The following is a 21,471-nucleotide window of genomic DNA, read 5'->3' on the forward strand; positions in this document are numbered from 1 at the left end:
AAGTTTGTCATGTTTGTTTTTGAAAAAATATGGCAACTCTTCTAAAACAGTTAATGTTATTGAAAATGTGGGTAAATACATATTAGATATTTATAATTGAGGGAATCAATATTTTCTATAATTTTGTTATTGATTAATTAAATTTGAAATTTAAAAATAGTGTTGCCAGACCGAACATTTTTTGTTTGTTTATTTTTTAACGAATTTTATTGGTAACGAAATTTAATGAGCTAATTATTATAAAATTCAATGGTAGAAATTTTTATGAAAAATATGGCAACACTGTTTGCTACTTAAATGCGTTAATAATATAAATATTGATGTGGGAAATCTATATTTGCATAGTGCGTTAATGTCTAACTAACAGGAATGTAAATCTGTATTAAAATAGTTAAAATGGCAACCCTAAGACTTTGGTTAATGAAGTACAGAGCTATTAAAAGTTTCTCAAAATTAGTTACCAAAAAACTTCGTTTTATAAATGACTACTTCACTGGTTAAATCATAAATCAGATCAATATTAAAAAAGGTGGCAACGCCTAACAACCATACTGCTTATAAACTAACATTTATTATAGAAAAATAAACTAGCCATTAAGGCACGATACTTACACTTGCCAAGATGCTTCCATTTCGCGAATGCGCTGAATAGATGTCTCCTGCATATGAGCTGGCAGCTGTGAGTCGTAGACGATGCCAGGCTTGCCAGAGACCTTAATGATTGCGCGAGTCTCATCCTTGCCATAGAGATTGGTGGCACGGCACACATATTCGCCGCTGTCCTCCGGATAGACCCAGCCAAAGTTCATAGCTACATAACCGAAATCGTAGATGGGTTGGAAGCGATTCTCTGCAAGATGCAAAGTAAAATGTTAGAGAAAAGGTATAGTTTTTGAATGCTTTAGAGAAAACTGATACTCACTGTACAACAATGGTTTGCCATTGAAGAACCATTCAACCTTCATGTTCGGATCACCAACTGGCGCCAATTGGCATTCAAATTTGGTTTTTGCCATCTCGGTAAGCGTGGTCTGATCCTTGATTTGTGTAACGAAGCGTGGTGGTTGCTTGCGATCCGGATCGAAAAGATCATCCTCAGTCAAGTGCACCTCTGAAGTATATTTCTTAATGGTGGCCTCCATTTGAGTGAGTGTTTCATTGGGTTTCATGCCGCGTGGCACTTGGTTTTGCAGCATAATTGTTGGTAGTTCTATAAGCAGAACATAAATGGTCAGTAACAAAAATTTGGAAATATTTTTCTTGCTTCTCTACTTACTCTTGCATGAAATTGTCGCCTTGGTGCGCGCCTCGCCATGTTTGTTCACCGCACGGCACACGTATTCGCCAGAGTCTTCAGCGTAAACGTAAAGAATATCGAGCGATACATAACCCATATCGAAAATGGTTCTGTAACGGTGACCGCTGGGCAACAACTTGCCATTGCGATACCATTCCACACGTAAATTGGGATCGGTCTTCGGTTCCACTTGGCACTCGAAGCGCATAGCTTCGGATTCCTCAGCTGTGACATTTTGAATTTCCGTAATGAATTCTGGTGGACCGAAATCGGGTTCCTCAATCCTAGGTACATCGGGTATGCGACCACGTTCGAGTTCCTTCAACTTCTCGGCCGTCATGCCATCAGGCAATTGTGTATCGTACACAATGCTATGCTTACTCTTGCAAGTAACCTTGGCAGTGGTGGTAGCAGTGCCCCATTTGTTGGTGGCGCGACAAGTGTACTCACCAGCATCCCGTATATAAATGTAATCGATATCCATAGCGATGAAGCCAAAATCGTTGAGCTGATGTACACGAGAGCCAGTGGGCATGGGACGTCCATTGTAGAACCAGTCAATGCGCATGGTGGGATCGCCAACAGGTTCAACACGACAATCGAAGTGTATTGGACCACCTTCGGGTACATCGAGGTTATCCTTAATTTCCTCAATGAATTTAGGTGGATTCGGTTGCTCCTCATCGATGATGATTTCTTCACGTTTATGCATGCTCTCTTCCAATTTCTGTAGGCTTTCAGTGCCTGTGCGGAAGTTCGAAGGCAATTGTGGTTCTACGATGATGCCTTGACGGCCCTTAACTTGCAATTTGCATGAAACAGTCGCCTCACCATGTTTATTGGTGGCCTTGCAAGTGTACAAACCGGTATCACGTTGATAACAACCGGCAATTTCCAAAATGACAAAACCGAAATCATTGATTGTCTTGATGCGCGAACCAGCCCACAAAGCTTTACCATTGTGGAACCAATCGACCCGCATGCTGGGATCATTAACTGGCTGCAAGCGGCATTCGAAGTGCGCCAGCGAATTTTCGGTGATGACCATATCGAATGGTGTTGTAATAAATTCTGGTGGCTTGCCACTATCATCTTCAGGCACGAATTCTGTGCTGCGTCCACCCAGACCCTCAAGTTCGGCAATACGATCGATAGTACCTTCCATACCCTTGGGCAGTTGAGATTCCATGATAATGCTGCGTTTGCCTTGTATTTTCATGGTGGCAGTGGTTACAGCCTCACCGTATTCATTGATAGCACGGCAAGAATATTCGCCAGAGTCTTCGGGATAAACAGGTGAGATCTCCAGAATAACAAAACCGAAGTCGCAGAATGTGCGGAAACGTGAGCCAGCTTTAAGTGGACGTCCATTCCAGAACCATTCAACGCGCAGGCGTGGATCGTCGGTCGGTGTGACGCGTGCCTCGAAGTGTGCATTCTCGCCTTCACGCATATTGTCGATATTCTCGAGTGGTACGGTGAAAACGGGTGCTTTGCCCTTGGTTTCCTCAACAGTTTCGTCGCGTGTACGAACCATGCTGTATTCGAGGTTAGCGATCTTCTCCAAACCGCCTTCCATGCCCTGTAAAAGTGAATAGGCATAAAGGAGAAAGTTACTATTTTGTTCACTTTTTAAGAAATTTTAATTTGAAATACTTACGCGTGGCAGTTGTGAGTCCAGAATCAAGTTGGCCTTAGATGTGCACTTCAGCGTGGCGCGTGTCACATCTTCACCGTACTTATTGACGGCGCGGCATTCATATACACCTGAGTTTTCTTCGTAACAGTACAAGATGTCCAAGATTACAATGCCGAAATCGTGGAAGGTGCGGAAACGATGACCATGTGGCAACTTCTTGCCATTGAAATACCATTCGACCTTAAGATCTGGATCGGTGACCGGTGTAAGACGTGCTTCAAAGTGTGCACTCTGTCCCTCAACCAGTTTTGTGATATCAGCAATTTGTGTAATAAATTTAGGTGGTTCGGTGACCACTGGTGCACCGGTATCGCCCTGTTGTCCTTGTGGGCATTCAAGTTCACGAATTCTTGGCAGTGAATCGGGTTGCAAACTGTCATAGAAGACGCCACCACGACCGCCGCAGTTGAGTGTGGCGCGTGTGAAATCTTCACCATACTTATTGTAGGCGCGGCACATGTACTCACCACTGTCGTGGTCTTGCAAATAAGCAATATCCAAAACAACATAGCCGAAGTCGGATACGGTCTTAATGCGGTTGGAGTGACGTAACAGTTTTCCGTTGTGATACCACTCAACTTTAAGTTCAGGATCATTGACTGGTATGAGTGTGCACTCGAAATGTGCCGACTGTCCATCCTTGAGTCCCTCCAATGATTGAATGTGTGAGGTGAAACGTGGTTTCTGTCCACGTGGCTTTTCAACACACTCAAGAACGCAGCTAATTTCAGCGCTGCCATATTTATTGGTGGCGCGACAAGTGTAGGTGCCTGAATCTTCGATCTTGGTGCCAAGAATTTCCAAAGCTACCATACCGAAAGCGTAGATGGTGCGCACACGATGACTAGCCTCCAAAACTTTACCATTATAGAACCATTCAATGACCATACTTTGGTCGCCAGTTGGCACAAGATTGGCTTCGTAGTGAGCAATCTCACCCTCACCAATATCCTTGATGTCAATGAATTCAGTGGTGAAGCGTGGTGCCATACCTTCTTCTGGTTTCTCTGGTTTTGTGCCATCCTTACGTAGTGATTCTTCCAAGTCTTGAATTTGTTCCAAACCTTCTGCACCCTTTGGATGTTGTGTTTTCTCGATAATGCTTTCCTTACTGGTGCAGAAGATGGTAGTAGTGGTGAAGGCTTCACCAGCCTTGTTGTATGCCTTGCATGTGTAAATACCTTGATCGCGTTCGTAGACCTCAGTTAAGTCCATGGTGACGAAACCGAATTCACTAGTCATCTTGAAACGTGAGCCATGTTGTAGTATCTTGCCGTTGAAGTACCATTCAATGAAGAGATTAGGATCTTCCTTAGGTTCAACATTACCTTCCAAATGCAAGGCTTGTGCTTCTGAGAGATGGAACTCAGCTTGCAATGGTTTGGTCCAAACTGGTGCTGGATATTGGGTTTCGGGTTTCGAAACTTGGCGCGAATAACGATTGGCCAATTCTTCTTCAGTTTCTTTAACAGCCTCCAAACCGGCTTCACCTTGTGGATGTTGGGTGTCCAAGTAGAAGGTCTTACCGCCTGTGCACTTGAGTGTGCCAGATGTAGTGGCTGAACCCTTGCTGTTAGTTGCTTTGAGCGTGTAGACACCACTATTCTCTGGATAGGTGTTCGATAAGTCCAAAGCGCAGTAGCCAAAGTCATAAATTGACTTAAATTTAGCGGCAGCTTGTAGCGGTTGTCCATTGTAGGACCATTCAATTTGCATTGTTGGGTCACGAGAGGGCTCGACCATCGATTCGAAACGTACATTATCGCCCTCCTTACATTCGATATTATTCAAATGAGTAGTAAACACAGGTAATTCATAAACTGGTTCTGGTGCCTCAGGGCGTCCTGGTTTGGGTGCTTCCAATTCTCCAATGCGTGGCAAAGAGTCTGGATGTAATGACTCACCTTGCAACCAATGACGATCTTCAATCTTGAGACTGCATGTCGATACAGCTTCACCAATTTGGTTGGTGGCCTTGCAAGTGTAAATGGCAGAGTCATCAGAACGTAATCCATTAACCGAGAGTGTAACCAAGCCAAAGTCGAAGGTACTGCGTATACGGGAGCCGGTGGTAAGTGAAATACCATTTTTGAACCATTCAATACGCAAGTTTGGATCGGCACGTGGCTCAACTTGAGCTTCGAGCAGTACATGTTGACCTTCTGAGAGCTTATCGTAGCTCTGTAGGTGTGTAGTAAAGACTGGTGCCTGTTGTGGTGTTGTATCTACAAACATTTCTGGTACACGGTTCATGGCAGCCTCCTTCAGACGAATGGCTTCCCACGATTCGGGAATCAAAGGTTCGCCGGCAATGTTAGATTTGGTTTTAACTTTCATAGCGGTAGAGGAGACAGCTTCACCGGCAGCATTATAAGCGCGGCACATGTATACGCCAGCATCCTCAGGCACCACTGCGTTAATGTCGAGTGTAACGAAACCGAAATCGTGTGTGGTGCGTAGACGTGAGCCCATTTGCAGTTCAACACCGTTGATGTACCATTCGAATTTCAGTGATGGATCACCAACTGGTACAACACGTGCCTCGAAGTGTGCATGTTGACCCTCCCATAACTCTGATGGGCCGGTGAGTAATTGCGTGAATATTGGCTTCTCAAAAGCACGTTCTGGTTCTTCAGCACGTGGTACGGATGGGCGTTCAAGTTGATGGATACGGCTGATACTATCTGGATGTTGGGTGTCCATTTGAATTGAGGCTTCAGAAACTACACGCATAGATGCGGTAGTGACTGCTTCACCCAATGGATTGACAGCGCGACACATGTAAACACCTTCATCTTCTTTGCGAATATGCGAAATATCCAGAGAGACAAAGCCGAAGTCATGTTGTTTGGTGATACGTGAGCTATCCTCTATGATCTTCTCATTACGATACCATTCCACCTTTAGATTTGGATCGCCAACCGGTATAAGGCGGCACTCGAAGTGTGCAGTTTGATGTTCATTAATGCGATCAATATTTTGCAGTGGTTGAGTAAACACTGGACGTTGACGGGTGCCAGGTGTTTCTACTTCGGGACGTTGGAATGGAGCGTTCGATTCGAGTTTACGAATCTTCTCCAAACCTTCGGGATGTTGAGTTTCCGAAATAATAGTACCACGTGCGTTGACCTTCAAACTAGTTGAAGAAACGCATTGACCCAAATTGTTGATAGCACGGACGGAGTATTCACCAGCATCTTCTGGCACAGCGTGTGTAATATCCAAAGAAACATAACCGAAATCGAAAGTAATATGGAAGCGTGAAGCCGATGGCAGTGGTTTGCCATTGTGATAGAACTCAATGCGCAAATTGGGATCATGAACGGGCGCAACCTGTGCCTCAAAGTGCGCAGTTTGACCCTCAAAGATCTCGGTGGTGCCGCGAAGTTCGACAGTGAAGTGTGGTGGGCCGATAGGCAAATCGCCAGGTTCGGTGCGTGCCGGTGCAGACTTGGATTCCAATTTTTGGATTTTCTCCAAAGCATCTGGATGCTGGGTGTCCAGAATCATGCTGCGTCGGTTCAATATACGCACATTGCAGGTGTTGACAGCCTCACCAAGCAAATTGGTAGCTTTGCACATGTACGTACCAGTATCTTCACCGTATACATACAAGATATCCAAAGCGACATAACCGAAATCGTGTGTAGTTCTAAAGCGATGACCAGTTGGCAATTGTTTGCCATTGCAGAACCATTCAATCTTTAAGTTAGGGTCATTAATTGGTTCGACACGACACTCCAGATGAGCATGTTCGCCTTCCTTGAGATGTTCCAAATTGCTGAGCGGTGTTAAGAATATCGGTTTTTGACCCTTCTCCTCCACTACGGCTTTAGTGGGTGGTGCATAATTCTCAAGTTGGCGAATCTTCTCCAAACGCTGGGCATCCATAGTGTCGAAGTCCAATGTCTTATTTGCTGTAAATAAATGAATTGTTTAACAAGTTATCTCATTGTGCCTGTGATCGACACTTACCTGTTACGTTTACAGCACAAGTCGTGACAGCTTCCCCTACGGCATTCTTAGCCTTACACATGTAAGTGCCTGTATCTTCAGCATGTGTGTATAAAATATCTAAAGCGACGAAGCCGAAATCGTATGTGGTCTTAAAACGATGACCAGTTTGAATTGGCGTGCCATTGCAATACCATTCCACCTTCATGGTTGGATCATTCACAGGTGTTAAGGTGGCTTCCAGATGTACGGGTGTGCCTTCATTCACATTAGCATTGCGCAATGGGCGTCCGAATTGTGGACGTTCGGCCAAGAATTGATCTTCTTCGACCTTTCGCTGATAGCGCGACTCATCTTCCAAGTGCTGGATCTTTTGCAAAGCTTCCTCGTGTTGTGTTTCGCGAATGATGCCCGACCTCGACTGTACATTGAGGTTAATAGAGTTGACAGCTTCGCCCAAGTTGTTGGTAACACGGCAGGTATATTCGCCACTATCCTCAGCATAAACGGTAAGGATATCCAAAGCGGCGAAACCAAAGTCGTAAGTGGTGCGGAAACGATGACCTGTGCTCAACGCCTTGCCGTTGTGGAACCATTCCACTTTAAGGTTGGGATCAGGATATGGTTCAATGCGACATTCGTAGTGCGCGCTCTGGCCTTCAACCAAGTTGGTGGGGCCAATTAGTTTCGTGACAAAACGTGGTGGTTGGCTAACCACATATTCTTCTTCTTCACGGCGTTGATACCGGGTGTGGTCTTCTAGCTGATGTATCTTATGCATAGCCGCCTCATGTTGAGTTTCCAGTTGAATCGAAGTCTTCGATTGAACAATGAGCGAAGCTGAGGTGACAGCCTGACCGAGTTCGTTGACAGCACGGCAAGTGTAAGTACCTGAGTCTTCTGGATTCACATACTTCATATTGAATGCAACATAACCGAAATCGTGCATTGTGGTGGTGCGGTTTGAAGCCTCAATCGGTTGTCCATTACGCAACCATTCAACCTTCAGGTGTGGATCACCAACAGGTATCAAGCGTGCTTCAAAGTGTACGGCTTGACCTTCGGCGACGCGTACATCGCGCACAGGCAAAGTAAAAACTGGTGCCTGGTTGACAACCTCGTCTTGTACGCTGATGCGTTGACGTTTAGCGCCATCTTCCAAATGTTGTAGGCGTGGCAAAGCGCTCTCATGTTGCGATTCCAAGTAGATGGATTTTTTGGTGTGAACAATAGCAACAGCTGAGGTTATGGCTTCACCGACAGCATTGAAGGCACGGCAAGTGTAAGTGCCGGCATCTTCGGGCAAGCAGGACATAATGTCCAAAGCTACGAAACCGAAGTTATTGGTTTCAGTAAAGCGTGAACCAGATTTCAATGGCAAGTTGTTGTGATACCATTCGACACGCATGGTTGGATCTGACACCGGAATCAAGCGGCATTCGAAATGTGCGCGTTGATTTTCCTTGATTTCGACATTCTTCAAAGAAGTGGTAAAGACTGGCGCTTGCTTGGTAGTTTCATCGATTTCTTCACGACGCGAATAGCGCGAACGATCCTCCAAATAATGGATCTGCTCGAGACCGGCTTCATTTTGTGTAACAGTAACAATTTGTTCACTGCTGCGGCATTGCAATTCTACACGCGTCTCATCGGAGCCAATCAAATTGACGGCACGGCATGTGTAAATACCAGAATCCTCAGAAATCAAATCAACAATGTCCAAAGCTACATAACCAAAGTCATGAATGGGACGGAAGCGATGACCGACTGTGATGGGACGACCATTCTTAAACCACTCAACCTTTAGGTTAGGATCGGTAACAGGTTCGATTTTACATTCGAAATGAGCATGACCACCCTCACGTGTATTGGTCAGACTCTTGGGGTGTGTAAGGAAACGTGGACGCACATTAACTATCTCATCAACGAATTCGCTACGACGATAACGTGATGAATCTTCCAAGTAAGCAATCTTCTGTAGACCAGATTCGTTCTGTGTTTCCAAGATTAGATCGCTCTTAGCAATGATGCGTACGGAACATGAGGTAACGGCTTCACCAAGCTGATTACGTGCCTGGCAGGTATACACACCTGAATCAACGGCGTAGCAACCGAGCAAATCGAGTGCAACATAGTCAAACTCATATGCTGGACGGAAACGATGACCAGTCTTGACGGGTTTACCGTTAACGAACCACTCAACGCGCATGCTGGGATCACCCACCGGCTGCAAGCGGCATTCCAAATGTACATTGGTGCCCTCAACAGTTTCGATATTATGTAGCGGACGTGTGAATTGTGGCGCCTGCATAACGGTGATGTCTTCTTCGACATGATGGCGACGACGTGTGGAGTCTTCCAGTTGGTGAATCTGCTCCAACGACATTTCGTTTTGTGTTTCGGTCACAACATCCGAACGATCAATGATGCGTACACAGGAAGAGGTGTGCGCTGAGCCCAAATGATTTGTGGCGCGGCAGGTATACTCGCCCGAGTCGGCTGCAATGGCCTGTACAATATCCAATGCAACGAAGCCGAAGTCATAGTAGGTGCGGAAGCGTGAGCCTACGGTAATGGGGCGGCCATTGTGGAACCACTCTACACGCATGGTGGGATCACCCATTGGCTCTAGACGGCATTCCAAATGTATATTTTTGCCTTCGTGAATCGGTTTGTGATCGGAGAGTGGTTGGACGAAGATCGGCTTCGACTTGGAGATCTCTTCGATATCATAATGAGGCTCAACAAATGGTTTGTTTTCTAAGTTTTGAGTCTTTTCGTAAAGACCGCGGTGCATGCTTGATGTATCAATGCTGGAACGAGCTGTAGAGTAATGAAACAAATTATTAGATTTTATGCTCCAGAAATCCTTTTAGCAGAGTTTCTACTTACTTTCTACTACCATTGTTCCTTGCAACTGTGCTTCACCTAACTTATTTCTGGCTACAACAGTGTACACGCCCGCATCTTCGGCACGTACTTGTGAGATATCTAGAGCCACATAACCAAAGTCATGGTAGGTTTGTATACGTGTGGCTGCGCTAATGGCACGTCCATTATGGTACCATTCAATTTGCAAGCTTAGATCGCTTTGTGGCTCGACACGTGCTTCGAAGTGAGCTCGCTGACCCTCCAAAATCTTGTTGGTGCCCTTCATTGGACCAAGGAAGCGTGGTATTTGTGTAACCTTGGTCTCTTCCTCCTCAGTGCGTCCGTAACGCGTCGAGTCCTCCAAGTGTTGTAGCTTCTCCAAGCCACCGGGATGTTGAGAATCGGAGACGATATCCTTCTTTGAAAGAACGGTCAATTGGGCGGTGGTTGTATCTTGACCGATGGCATTGTAAGCGCGGCAAGTGTAAGTGCCGGCATCATAAATTGTCAGTTGCTTAATGGTTAGTGCAACATAGCCAAAGTTAAAGAAGGTTGTGCTACGTGAGCTGGCTTCAAGCGGTTGACCATCTTTTAGCCATTCCACGCGCATAGTGGCATCACCGATGGGCTCAAGACGTGCCTCAAAGTGAGCGTGTGCGCCCTCACGTATGTCCAATTGATTTTGGATTGGACTTTTAAATTGTGGTGGTGCAATTGATTCAGGCACCTCCTGTACATGACGACGCTGCTGGGATTTTCTGTAGTCCTCCAGCTCTTCAACCTTCTCAATATAACGTTGTTGTTCGGGTATGCCCAAGTCGGCGGTTACTTCGGAACGTATGTTCACACGGATGTTCGAAGTACTGGTGGCTTCGCCCACGCGATTAACTGCACGCACTGTATACGAACCAGCATCTTCAGCCCGTAGGTGCAAGATGTTTAGGGAGACGTAGCCGAAGTTGAAGATTGCAGTGATTCGCGAGCTAGCAGTTATCGGACGGCCATCCTTGTACCATTCGACACGCATAGTGGGATCATTAACGGGCGTAACTTGAGCTTCAAAGTGCACATTTTTACCCTCCTCGAAATCGCCTAAATCTCTTAATGGACGAATAAATACGGGTGCTTGTTTCATGAGTTCTTCTGAGCTCTCTTGACGCTGATAACGTGAGTAATCCTCCAATTGATTGATGTATTGCAAACTATTTGGATTCTGAGAGCTTTGCTCGATAGAGGGACGCTGGATGACAGAGAGAATTGCACGGGATTCGGCAACACCGGCCGCATTGGTGACGCGACACATGTACTCACCGGAGTCGTGTGTCATAATGCTCAAAAGATCGAGCGCTATGAAACCAAACTTAAATACAGAGGTAGCGCGTGAGCCTATATGAGATAGGGAGAGTTAAATTAGTATAGGAAAAACTTAATTTTGGTTGTATGCTGTTAACTTACTTGCTGCCAATGGTTGCCCGTTCAGGTACCATTCTACGACCATAGTTGGATCACCAACTGGTTCGATGCGTGCCTCCATGTGCACTCTGTTACCCTCGACCTGTTGCACATTTTGCAATGGTATAATAAATTGTGGTGGTGGGTAGACACGATCTTCCTCACCAGGGCGCAAGTGTGGCTTTGCGCGTTCTACATGACGTAGGTAAATTATCTCTGGACCAGGCACGGGCCTTTAGTGTTGGAAGAAGAAAGTGACAAAATTAAGATATTGCTAGATATATACTATAGGTTGGAATTAGTTTACTCACTCTGGTTCGATGACTTTCGTTGGACGCGGCAAATTGAGACGTCTTTGCTCAGGCGTTGGTTGTTCTCTGGGTACTTCTACATAGAGTCTAGCACGGTTCGCAGACGAACCGGCAATGTTTTGTGCTGTGCACTGATACCAGCCGGCATCGGTGGCTTTGACGCGTGGAATTTCCAAGCATGTAGCGCCACCATCAATACCGATATAACGTTCAGCAGTCGATGTAATCTGCACACCGTCCTTTTGCCATGTAATACGTGGCACGGGTGTGCCAATGGCGTTGGCGCTCATGGTGATGGGTTCACCTTCACGTACGGTCATTGTGCTGAAGCGTTGCACAAATTGTGGTGCGACAACTTGTTCCTTCTCCAACACATTCAATTGCGCTTCGATGGCAACGTCACCAGCCTTATTGCGCGCCAAGCACTGTACTGCGCCACTATCCAAACGGCTAACACTGGTAATCATCAACGAGTGACTACCAGATTCGTTGACAAGTATTTTATGCGACACATCGTCTTTGACAGGACGACCGTTGATCAGCCAAATAACCTCCGGATAGGGATTACCAGTCACACGACAATCGAAACGTGTCATGCGTCCCTCGGTGACCTCGCGATCGGTGTAACCCTTAACGAAGGCGGGTGGTAAGGCTTTACCAGCTTCCAATTGCTCAGCCGTCACATCGACAGGCTTCGGTTCGTGTGCGGTTTCGGCAGCTGGTTCGACAGCCAAAACGGCCGACGAGACTACACAACCCTGTGTATTCTCGGCGAGCAATGTATAATGACCAGCATCCTGGTAGGTGGCATTCTTAACACGCAACGTTGCTATACCACTGGAATAAGTGGTCTCGTATTTTTGCGATGCTACCAAACGTTGTCCATTATGGAACCAAGTTAGGCGTGGCTTGGGATTAGAGCCAACCTTAGCGCTGAAAACAGCATCAGAACCTTCAATAAGTTTCGAGTTGCGTGGTTTCTGACTAATTTGTGGCGCATGTGCTGGACCCATAGTACGATCCAATTCTTGCGTCAGATATTGGTCCAGCTCGTATGCCGAACGACGTGTAATAGCCTCACGATATTGCACTTCACGTAGCAAACGATACTCAAATGTATCGACACGGAACTCCTCCTCGACGGAAGTGTACGAATAGCCGTTGGTATACAATGACTTTTCGAATTTTTGCACAGGCTGCAGTACAGGCATTGGTGCGCCCTCTGGCTGAATGTAAACACTGCATATGGCCTCGCCATATTGATTGCGCGCGGTACAAGTGTATTCACCCTCATCGCCGGGTCCGATTTGATTAATCAATAGCGACACTTCACCGGTGGCCTCATTGTAGCTCATACGAAACTTTTGCGACTCGAGAAGTGGTGCGCCTTTTCGGGTCCAAGAAACGAATGGCTTTGGATTGCCACGAAGTTTACCCTCGAACAGGGCATTGCCGCCCTGAGCGAAACGGGCATTCTTGAAAATTTGCTCGAAGATCGGTGGTGAAATATCGCCTTGACCATAGACGTGAGTCAGTGCGGGCGGAGTGTAGGCACCGCCTGCGCCAACATGTTGTACTTTAAGAGAATAGAGAATTTAAGAAATCAATTAGTTTTATTTAGAAATCGTAAGTTTATGCTTACAAGAGAAGCAGCTGAAATATTTTCTTAAGAATTTGCGAATAAAATGCGCACCATTTTTCATAATGGAATCATTTAACGAGCTTTGGTCCCTCACTGAGAATTTGGACAAGCTCTAATAGCTTGTTTAAAATTTTCACTGGAAATTTTTGTTTACGTGCCGGAAAATGAATGTTTAGAATCGGGGGGAAGTTTGAAAAAATAAATTTGAAAACTGTCTACTTATAAATTCAAAATCAAAATAAGAAAATGGAAAAAAAGTTGAAAGGAAATAAAAAATTTCGTACTCAAAACAAGAAATTCAAAAATACAGGGTTCTTAAATAAATTTGAGGGCATATATATACATACAAATACGATATGGGATATATGCCATACATAGAAGTATATAGTATATTCCATATAGATTACAAGTATGTATGAAAATAAGAGAGTAGGGGCTCTTGAAATCTTAAAATTTTGTTTTTAAAGTTCGATTGCCCCGAGGCGCGTTGCTCTCGATTGCCAATGTCAATATTTGGGAATTTTTTAGTATCGCCAATTCATCTTGTTCTCTTAGACTGCCAACGGACGCCTCCCCAATTTATGACTCACCGCTGAGTTATTTCTGTTTTTTTGAATGCCAAAAAGGTCATTACGATTCGGTTCACTTTTAATGTTATTATTTTTAATTTCGAAAATAACGTTCTTAAAAATAGATTTCGAACTCGAAACAGCTGATCTGCAATTCTCTCTCGCATACTCGCATTGAAAGTAAGCATTGCGCAGGTGCTAACAGCTGTTTGTCGCCACATAAAAGAGAAAGTACTCATTTGATTGAAAGTTTATGGGAAATTCTCTGCTTCAACTAAGCGTCCGTGTGTTAGAGCGAGTTGACTATATATGTAACACATTAAAGCAATTTACATAGAGCATATTTTGTATTTAGTCTCTCCGCATTTTTGAAGACTCCTATTTTTATTTTGTCTGTGTGTATTTAGTGCGACCAAATACTATATTGACCCACTTTTCTGATTGATGGCTCTTTGGGTGTGAAGGGCCAGGCCAATAGTTGACAAGGTACTAGAAAGCGCCGGTGTGATGAGTTTATGTGTGTCAAGTGGTTGAAGGAAAGCGGGTCGGCATATGGAATGTGACCTATTTTTAGATATTTTTCCATGGTGATTTTTCATTGAGCAATTTTCAAATTTTAATATGTGTAAAATGTAATTTTGAAAGTAGCACATTTTTCTGAAGGATCTTTATAGGTTTTCTAACTTTTGTGCGGTTTGTTTTTTAGAAAATTATCAAAACTAATAAAATTATTAGAATATTGGGAGCTATAAGAAAGTATTTACATATTTTTCAAAACAAAACGGTTGACTTTGAGTGGACGTGGGTCTTCTGGACAATCAAATTGACTCAATTAACAATTTATTTGTGTGTGTTCGATGCGCCACACCACCTCTGGAATGAGCTAATGACATGCGCTTTTGGGGTTAACGTTCTAAGTTATTCGTTCTGACTTGATCCTATAACTTAGTACTAAATATGTTGCTTCAGAAAAATTTATTTTTAAAGTATAAGAAGGTTTAAGGATTGCCATTGTTTGCCACGGGTGGGCCGTTGAGTCATTATTAAGTTTTCATGGATTCTGTAGGTTAAATGCAAAAAATCCTTATGAAATGTATAAGATCAGTGTACATTAAATTACACCATTCGCAACTTCAATATAATTAGAGCATACTTTCACAGCTTTTCTAATTACCCATTCGAGGAATATTTTCAGTCAGGCAGTAAATTATCTGCTTAAACGAGTTTTGGTTAATTGAATCTTGCGTTAACTTATTTATAAAAATATATGTAGCTATCGAGCATATTCACTCTGATTCTGATTCACTGATTCGAAAAGATTCTCATAAAAATCTGGAGTCTAATTAGTCAATAATTATTTGTTCGAAGAAAATTAATAAATTTGGTATATCTTGAACAGCGTTCCACGAAAATAGTTCCAAATTGTGAAAAAATATTTCTTTAACAACCTAAACCCTTTGTTTTCGAAAAATAGGTCTAAAAATGTCAACGTATTTTTCAATTGAAGGTTGAAAAAAATCGTAAACATTACGAATTTTTACTTTTCGAGGGTTTAAAATTTTGAAAATTCATGACTCAAAATTGTTTCAAATTGTATTGAAACAATAATAAAAACAGAAATATGGTTTCAATATTTTGCATCAAAGAACAAAGTAAAAAAATGAGCCTTATATAAATCGTTAACGTAATGAGAATGTATTCCTCATTTTTGTGGTATCGATCTTGATGATCCATTTTTCCTTCCAAGAAGCTGCTCGATCATAATCGAGTCCTTGTTTATTATAGTTTCGGTGCAAACGCAGTTAATGTATTTTCTTGTTTTTAATTGAAGTTTACAAATTTATTAAAGGCATTTAATCATTTTTTAAAAATAAAATATAAATAATAATATTATATAATAGAAAATAAAAATAAGTAAATTAGCGGAAAATGTGAAATAATATTAAAAATTGATCAGTTTTAGTCACAAAAAGTCATAAAGTCTGAATAAACAGACACAAAACTGAAAAATATTATGAAAAAAAACTCTATGGCAACTCCTTACTTGTAACCATTTAATTTAGAATGAGAGAAACGGCTTAAATTTCAACAAAATCGCTGTGACAACCTCCTACTTTATGATATTATTTACTTTGGTTTTTCTTGATGAAAATAAAAATTTTTAGGCACCTAAAATGCATTTTTGGTGACGATATGAAATTCACACAGTTCCATTATGACCGTTTTATATATTTATTGCTTATTTAAAAATGTATATCTGAACGTTAAATTTAAAATTGGCATAAAATGATACGATGACAATAAACTGAAGACTAATGTCTAAAAAAATTTAGAAGCAAAATAACATAAATTTGTCTAAATCATAGTTTAATGACGCTTTCATAACCCCAAAATTAAAATCAAATAATTTTGACACTAAATTAGAGATTTTTAGGTATTAAATTTTTATTTAAAAATTAAATATTCTTTAGATATTAAAAATAAAAATTTCTTTAGGTATTTCTTAGGTATTAAATTTTTATTTAAAAATAAAATGTTTCCAATAAATATCAACGATTCCAAACATTTACTGCATAAATTTATGACAGTGCTGCGTCAAAATGCGCATTCATCACCAATTATCCTTAGATGCCGTTTCAAATGGCTAATCAAACAATTCATCGCCGGTGCCAAGTGTGGTCAGCTTATGAGCGCTGGGCAAGTGCCAACGGCGAACAGTCACCGGCAAAATGGCAAGAGCGACCTTGTAGCGCTGAGCAATGCAATATCCGAAAAAGCTCATTGACACCAATACATAGAGGCATTTGTGAAAATTAAGTGGTGTGAGCCATAATATTTTTCTCAAATAAGCATATATGTATAAGTAAAGTTAGTATATACATACATACATATGTATATGTAAACGATAAATATTTATGTGCCAACACAGCTATGTTCAAATTTGCACATAATAGTATGTATTTATGTACTATTATACATATGTACAGCTTATCATACATATATAAGTGCTGTACATATGTACATATATGAATCTGCATTTTTGGCAAGCTGACAAATTGCTCGGTGATGAGTGGACACCATGACAATCCACCACAAAATAAATATGTATTTTATATACATATGTATATGTTTAGCGACAGAGATTCTAAATTTTCCAACTGAATCATTCCACAAATGACTGTGCTGATGCAAACAGCGCATAAATGCTTTTACAATGTGATTTTTGACTGGTGGTGGTGTTTATTTTCTAATAAAATTTTATTTATGGATTATTTTCGAAAGTAATTAAGACATATATACATTTTTTTATTTTTTATTTTAATTTTTTAGGCAGGAAAAGTATGTTTTCATGTAGGTTCTTTAAAGTTGAAAGTTAGTTTTTCGTATTTATGTGATATTTAGACACTTGTGGCGTAAAAATTTAATTTTCAATTAATTTTTTTGCAATATTTGCCTGAATTTATAATTAAAATATTAATTTTTTCGGCAAACCTTTCAAATACAACTAAAATTAAAATGTTACTCCATATCCTTCGGCGCATTCTCTATTAAATTTGAACTGTGCGCCATAGTTTTGAAGCTACGGGAGTGCTTTTCAAACTGTTACAAGCAATAATGCGATTTAATGTGGTATTCACATTTTTCTCTTAAACAAATGCAGAATATTAATACATTTTACTAATTTATAATATTGAACAATGATAAAATTAAAATTACATTTTTTAATTAATTACATTCGCAGAGTTCCAATAATCATGCATTGAAATCGGTTTAAAAATTATTGATTATTTTACTAGTTTTTTTTGTAATGAAAATGAAAATCATTGAAATTTTATTTGGCCACTGAATTATGTATTCATATAAACTAAAATATAATCAATGCATTTATTGATAATTAAAAGGGTAATAAAGACAGATATCCTGCGGTAGACTATATTTGGTATATATGTATATACATTGGTTATTAAAGAATGTTTAATTGATATTTACCCAAATGGTTAAATTTTAATTTTTTGCATACAACAAAAATTTCTGCATAATTTGAGTTTTAATTATAAAGAATTTATGGCAGCAAATAAAAAGTTCCTTTTGTATGAAAGAAAATTAAATTTATTGAATTAATTATAACAAATTTTGCAAAAATATCATATATGTTTTTCTCTCAAAATGCTCCATTTTTTTTATTAAATATCGTCACCTAAAATGCAATAAAATCGAAATTGAGTTTTTTATTGCTATTACACATACATATGTAGCATGAAATTTTCAGCTCCCGCTGTCAGTTATAACCAAGATATAATAATTTTATAACTAAAACTGAAATTTTGGTAACATACAATTTTCAGCTGCTTCTGTCAGATATATATATCCATTTTATACCCAAAACTCAAATTTCGTTTCAATATGAATGGTTTCTTTTAGTATTGTTTCCTTTGCCTTCAAACTTATGAAAAGTGATGTTACTTTAGTTTGTATTTTAGTTGACGGTATGTATTATAGTGAAATATAACTATATGTTAATAATATAAGTCTCGGATTTATTATTATTATGTTGTGTTTTGGTTAATAATGAGACAAGAAATTATCCATATAAAACAGAAAAGGTAATAATTAGTAATTTTAATTAATTAGTTAGGTAGGAGTGCCGCCCTATCGGGCTCAATTAACACTTGATGTGCCATTTTGATGAATTAATTAGTTAGTAAATATATTTAATTAATTAGTAATTATAAAGATAAAATAATTCTATCTAATAAAAAAAATATAATAAAATAAAAACAAATACAATGAAATTAAAATAAATAGATAATAAAAATAAAAATTATAAGAAATTAATAAGATAAAAAATATAGTGCATCAATAAAATATTTAAAAATAAACTTAAAAACAAAAAAAAAAAGAAAATAACTGTTTTTTTTTGTTAAAAATTGTTTTTATCAAGTTAATTTTATTTATTTATTTTTATTTTTTTAAATTAAAAAAAATTCTAATTTCTAAAATTTCTAAAAGTTTTTTTGATTTTTCATTATTTATTCGGCTTTTGGAAACTGACTCGGAGGAATTTTAATATTTGTAAGTTAAATATATATATTTTTGTTTTTAAACTTCCAAAAGCGGGGTAGAGAATAAAAATTGCAAAACTACAAGATAGCCATATATTAAAAAAGAAGTATTTAAATAAAGGCAAAATTGCTGAAAGAAAGTTAATGTTGTACCCATAAACATTAATAATATGTATTTAAAAAAGGGTAGCATAACAAAATGCTGAATAATGTAAAATTGAAGAATGTATGAAAATTAAAATTTGATTTATTAAAAAAATTAAACTTAGAAGTTAACTAAGTAAAAAAAATACATTCACAATAATTAAATATGATAAAAAAAGACATTTTATGAAATGTATTTTATATGAAAATATATGCATATACTAAATTTACAACATAAAAGTACTCAAAAAATGTGCAATTAAATCAATGTTTTCTGTTTTGAAACTTTGCTTAAGAAAAAATCATTATAAAAGACTTAAGCTACATTTTTAGTTGAAGGAATTAGAATTTGTTTTTTAGGACTAGTGCTTTCCTCTCTTTAATACATATTTTCCAGCTTTTTTTTAATCTACAGTTGAACTTCCAGAACTAGAACTTCTATTACTCGAAGTTCTCCATAACTCAAACTCTTGAATTGGCAATAGAAGTCAAATTTCATACAAATTTCTTTCCATAACTTGAAGTCGCTCTAACTCGTAGCTTTTTTTTTATGGATTGTGATGATTCGAGTTAGGGAAGTTCTACTGTATATCATTTGAAAAATATATAAAAATATATATAATTCGTCTTTCATATGGACATTTCTTTCGTAAACCAGTGCACCGTTCTGAAGTTATTAAAGGTATCCTAACAACTTTTTGCTGGCGAGTTATAAAGTTCTTGAAAAAAAAAGTTATACAGTTCTTGAAAAAACAGAAAAATAATTTAGTTATTTTAATAACTTTTGAAGGATAGGTCTTCGAAAGTGGACAATTTTTTTTAAAGAATTTGATATCCTACAGAGATAAGGGAAGAGAAAATATTAGATATAAAATAGTAGATTATGAGATATGAATTTTTCGGTTTAGTAAACGGATAAATTGATGGTTTTGCTATAAATATTAAGAGCCAATTAGATTAGATAAATAAACGAGGATTGCAGAGGTTTAAGAGCCCATATCTAAAGAGCTATTTTTTGGTGTTTCTACCAATCGATTACTCATAGTAGAGAGTGGAAAAAATTAACGATTATTTTGAGCCATCTAAGGTGTAAGAATTCAAAATAAAATAAAAGTTAATTATAGCATTTCAATATAAAATAATTTTACAAATTAAATGTAAAGAAAATACACTAAAATAACTAAAACAAAATTAAATAGCAAAAAAAAAAAAAAATTAAATAAGATAAAATTAAAAAAAAAATGTAAAAATGTCTTCAAATCAAAAAAAAAAAACTTAGAAAATTTATGAAATAGAAGAAGTGCTTTAAGTAAAATTAGATGAATTGAAAAAAATTAAATTACATAAAAAAAATAAATAAAATTAGATAAAACAAAATAGAAAAATGATAAAATAAGTTAAACAAAATAAAGCTAAATTAAAAAAAATTTAAAAATATTAAAACTGGCCTCAAATCAAAAAAAAAAAAAATTGTTGAAAATATGTGAAATAGAAGAAGTGCCTTAAGTAAAATTAGATGAATTAAAAAATATCCAATTAAATAAAAAATTAAAATAAGGTAAAATAAACTTAAATATTAGAACCAAATTTTAAACAATAAAAATGACATCAATTACAAAAATAAATGTAGAAAATTGATTATATAAAAAAAACTACTTATAATAAACATCAGAAAGATTTGAAATTCCATTAATTTCAAATTCAAAAATTATTAAGTATAACTCAGCTCTCTTAAGTAATTTTTGAAATCAAAAATAGTCGTTAATTCGACAAATTTATGATAAATAAAAATCGTATTATGAGAATTTAGCCATCACTTAAAAAACTTCCTCATAATAGTAAACAGCTAGAAGCCTTCTTAAAAGGGACTGAATGATTACTTAAAAATATTTTGTACACGAATTTCGAAATCAGAAAGAAAAGCGCATCCTTTACGCCTAATTTTATGCACCACACTCAATGCTTTTGTGGCTAAACAAGCATACAAACATGGCAAACTTTTCGATCAAAGCAAATCATGGCAAAAGCACAAAGTTTAGCATTTTCGTATTGCTCAACTGACCTCTTTGCTGAGTGACTTGCTGACTCTGGACGGTGCGCTGTTCGGTGCGGCTAATCCTTTGCTGCTGCTGCACGCTCGAGAATTGTTGTTGGCTCGAGTATTGTTGTGTTTCCTGATGCGATTGCATTTGCGTTTGCTGTTGTTGCTGCTGCTGCTGCAACTGTTGCTGGTACGGATTCGAATTTTCTCGTTGCATTTTCGTTATATAACACTATATTGCATTTAAAAATGATAACTGATTGATTTTGAGTGATCTGAACGCAGCTGTAACTGACTATATATATTCGTTTGTAGTAAACTCACTGGCTGTTACAATTAATCGGATAGATTGAGACTGGCTATTTATTTGTTGGCTTGCGGTGCGATGCAATCCAACAATAATATTACCACTTAAATGTATCTATCCG

General features: G+C 38.8%; 1 protein-coding gene across 8 annotated transcripts in view; it reads right to left on the reverse strand.

The window, feature by feature from the left end:
- LOC120778786 (titin) overlaps positions 1–21,260 on the reverse strand; it is a 107,084-nt gene extending 85,824 nt beyond the window's left edge. For all 8 annotated transcript variants that reach the window (XM_040110777.1, XM_040110776.1, XM_040110774.1 and 5 more), the window contains exons 1-9: positions 21,065–21,260; positions 11,585–13,160; positions 11,277–11,506; positions 9,843–11,207; positions 6,972–9,773; positions 2,958–6,913; positions 1,277–2,879; positions 923–1,210; positions 613–850 (exon numbers count right to left, since the gene is read on the reverse strand). In XM_040110777.1, coding sequence (XP_039966711.1) covers positions 613–850; positions 923–1,210; positions 1,277–2,879; positions 2,958–6,913; positions 6,972–9,773; positions 9,843–11,207; positions 11,277–11,506; positions 11,585–13,160; positions 21,065–21,260 — 12,254 coding nt within the window. The remainder of the gene's footprint in view (positions 1–612; positions 851–922; positions 1,211–1,276; positions 2,880–2,957; positions 6,914–6,971; positions 9,774–9,842; positions 11,208–11,276; positions 11,507–11,584; positions 13,161–21,064) is intronic.
- Between the last annotated feature and the right edge of the window lie 211 nt (positions 21,261–21,471).

The sequence above is a fragment of the Bactrocera tryoni genome, chromosome 5, assembly GCF_016617805.1.
Source record: "Bactrocera tryoni isolate S06 chromosome 5, CSIRO_BtryS06_freeze2, whole genome shotgun sequence".
In the NCBI taxonomy this organism is placed as follows: Eukaryota; Metazoa; Arthropoda; class Insecta; order Diptera; family Tephritidae; genus Bactrocera; species Bactrocera tryoni.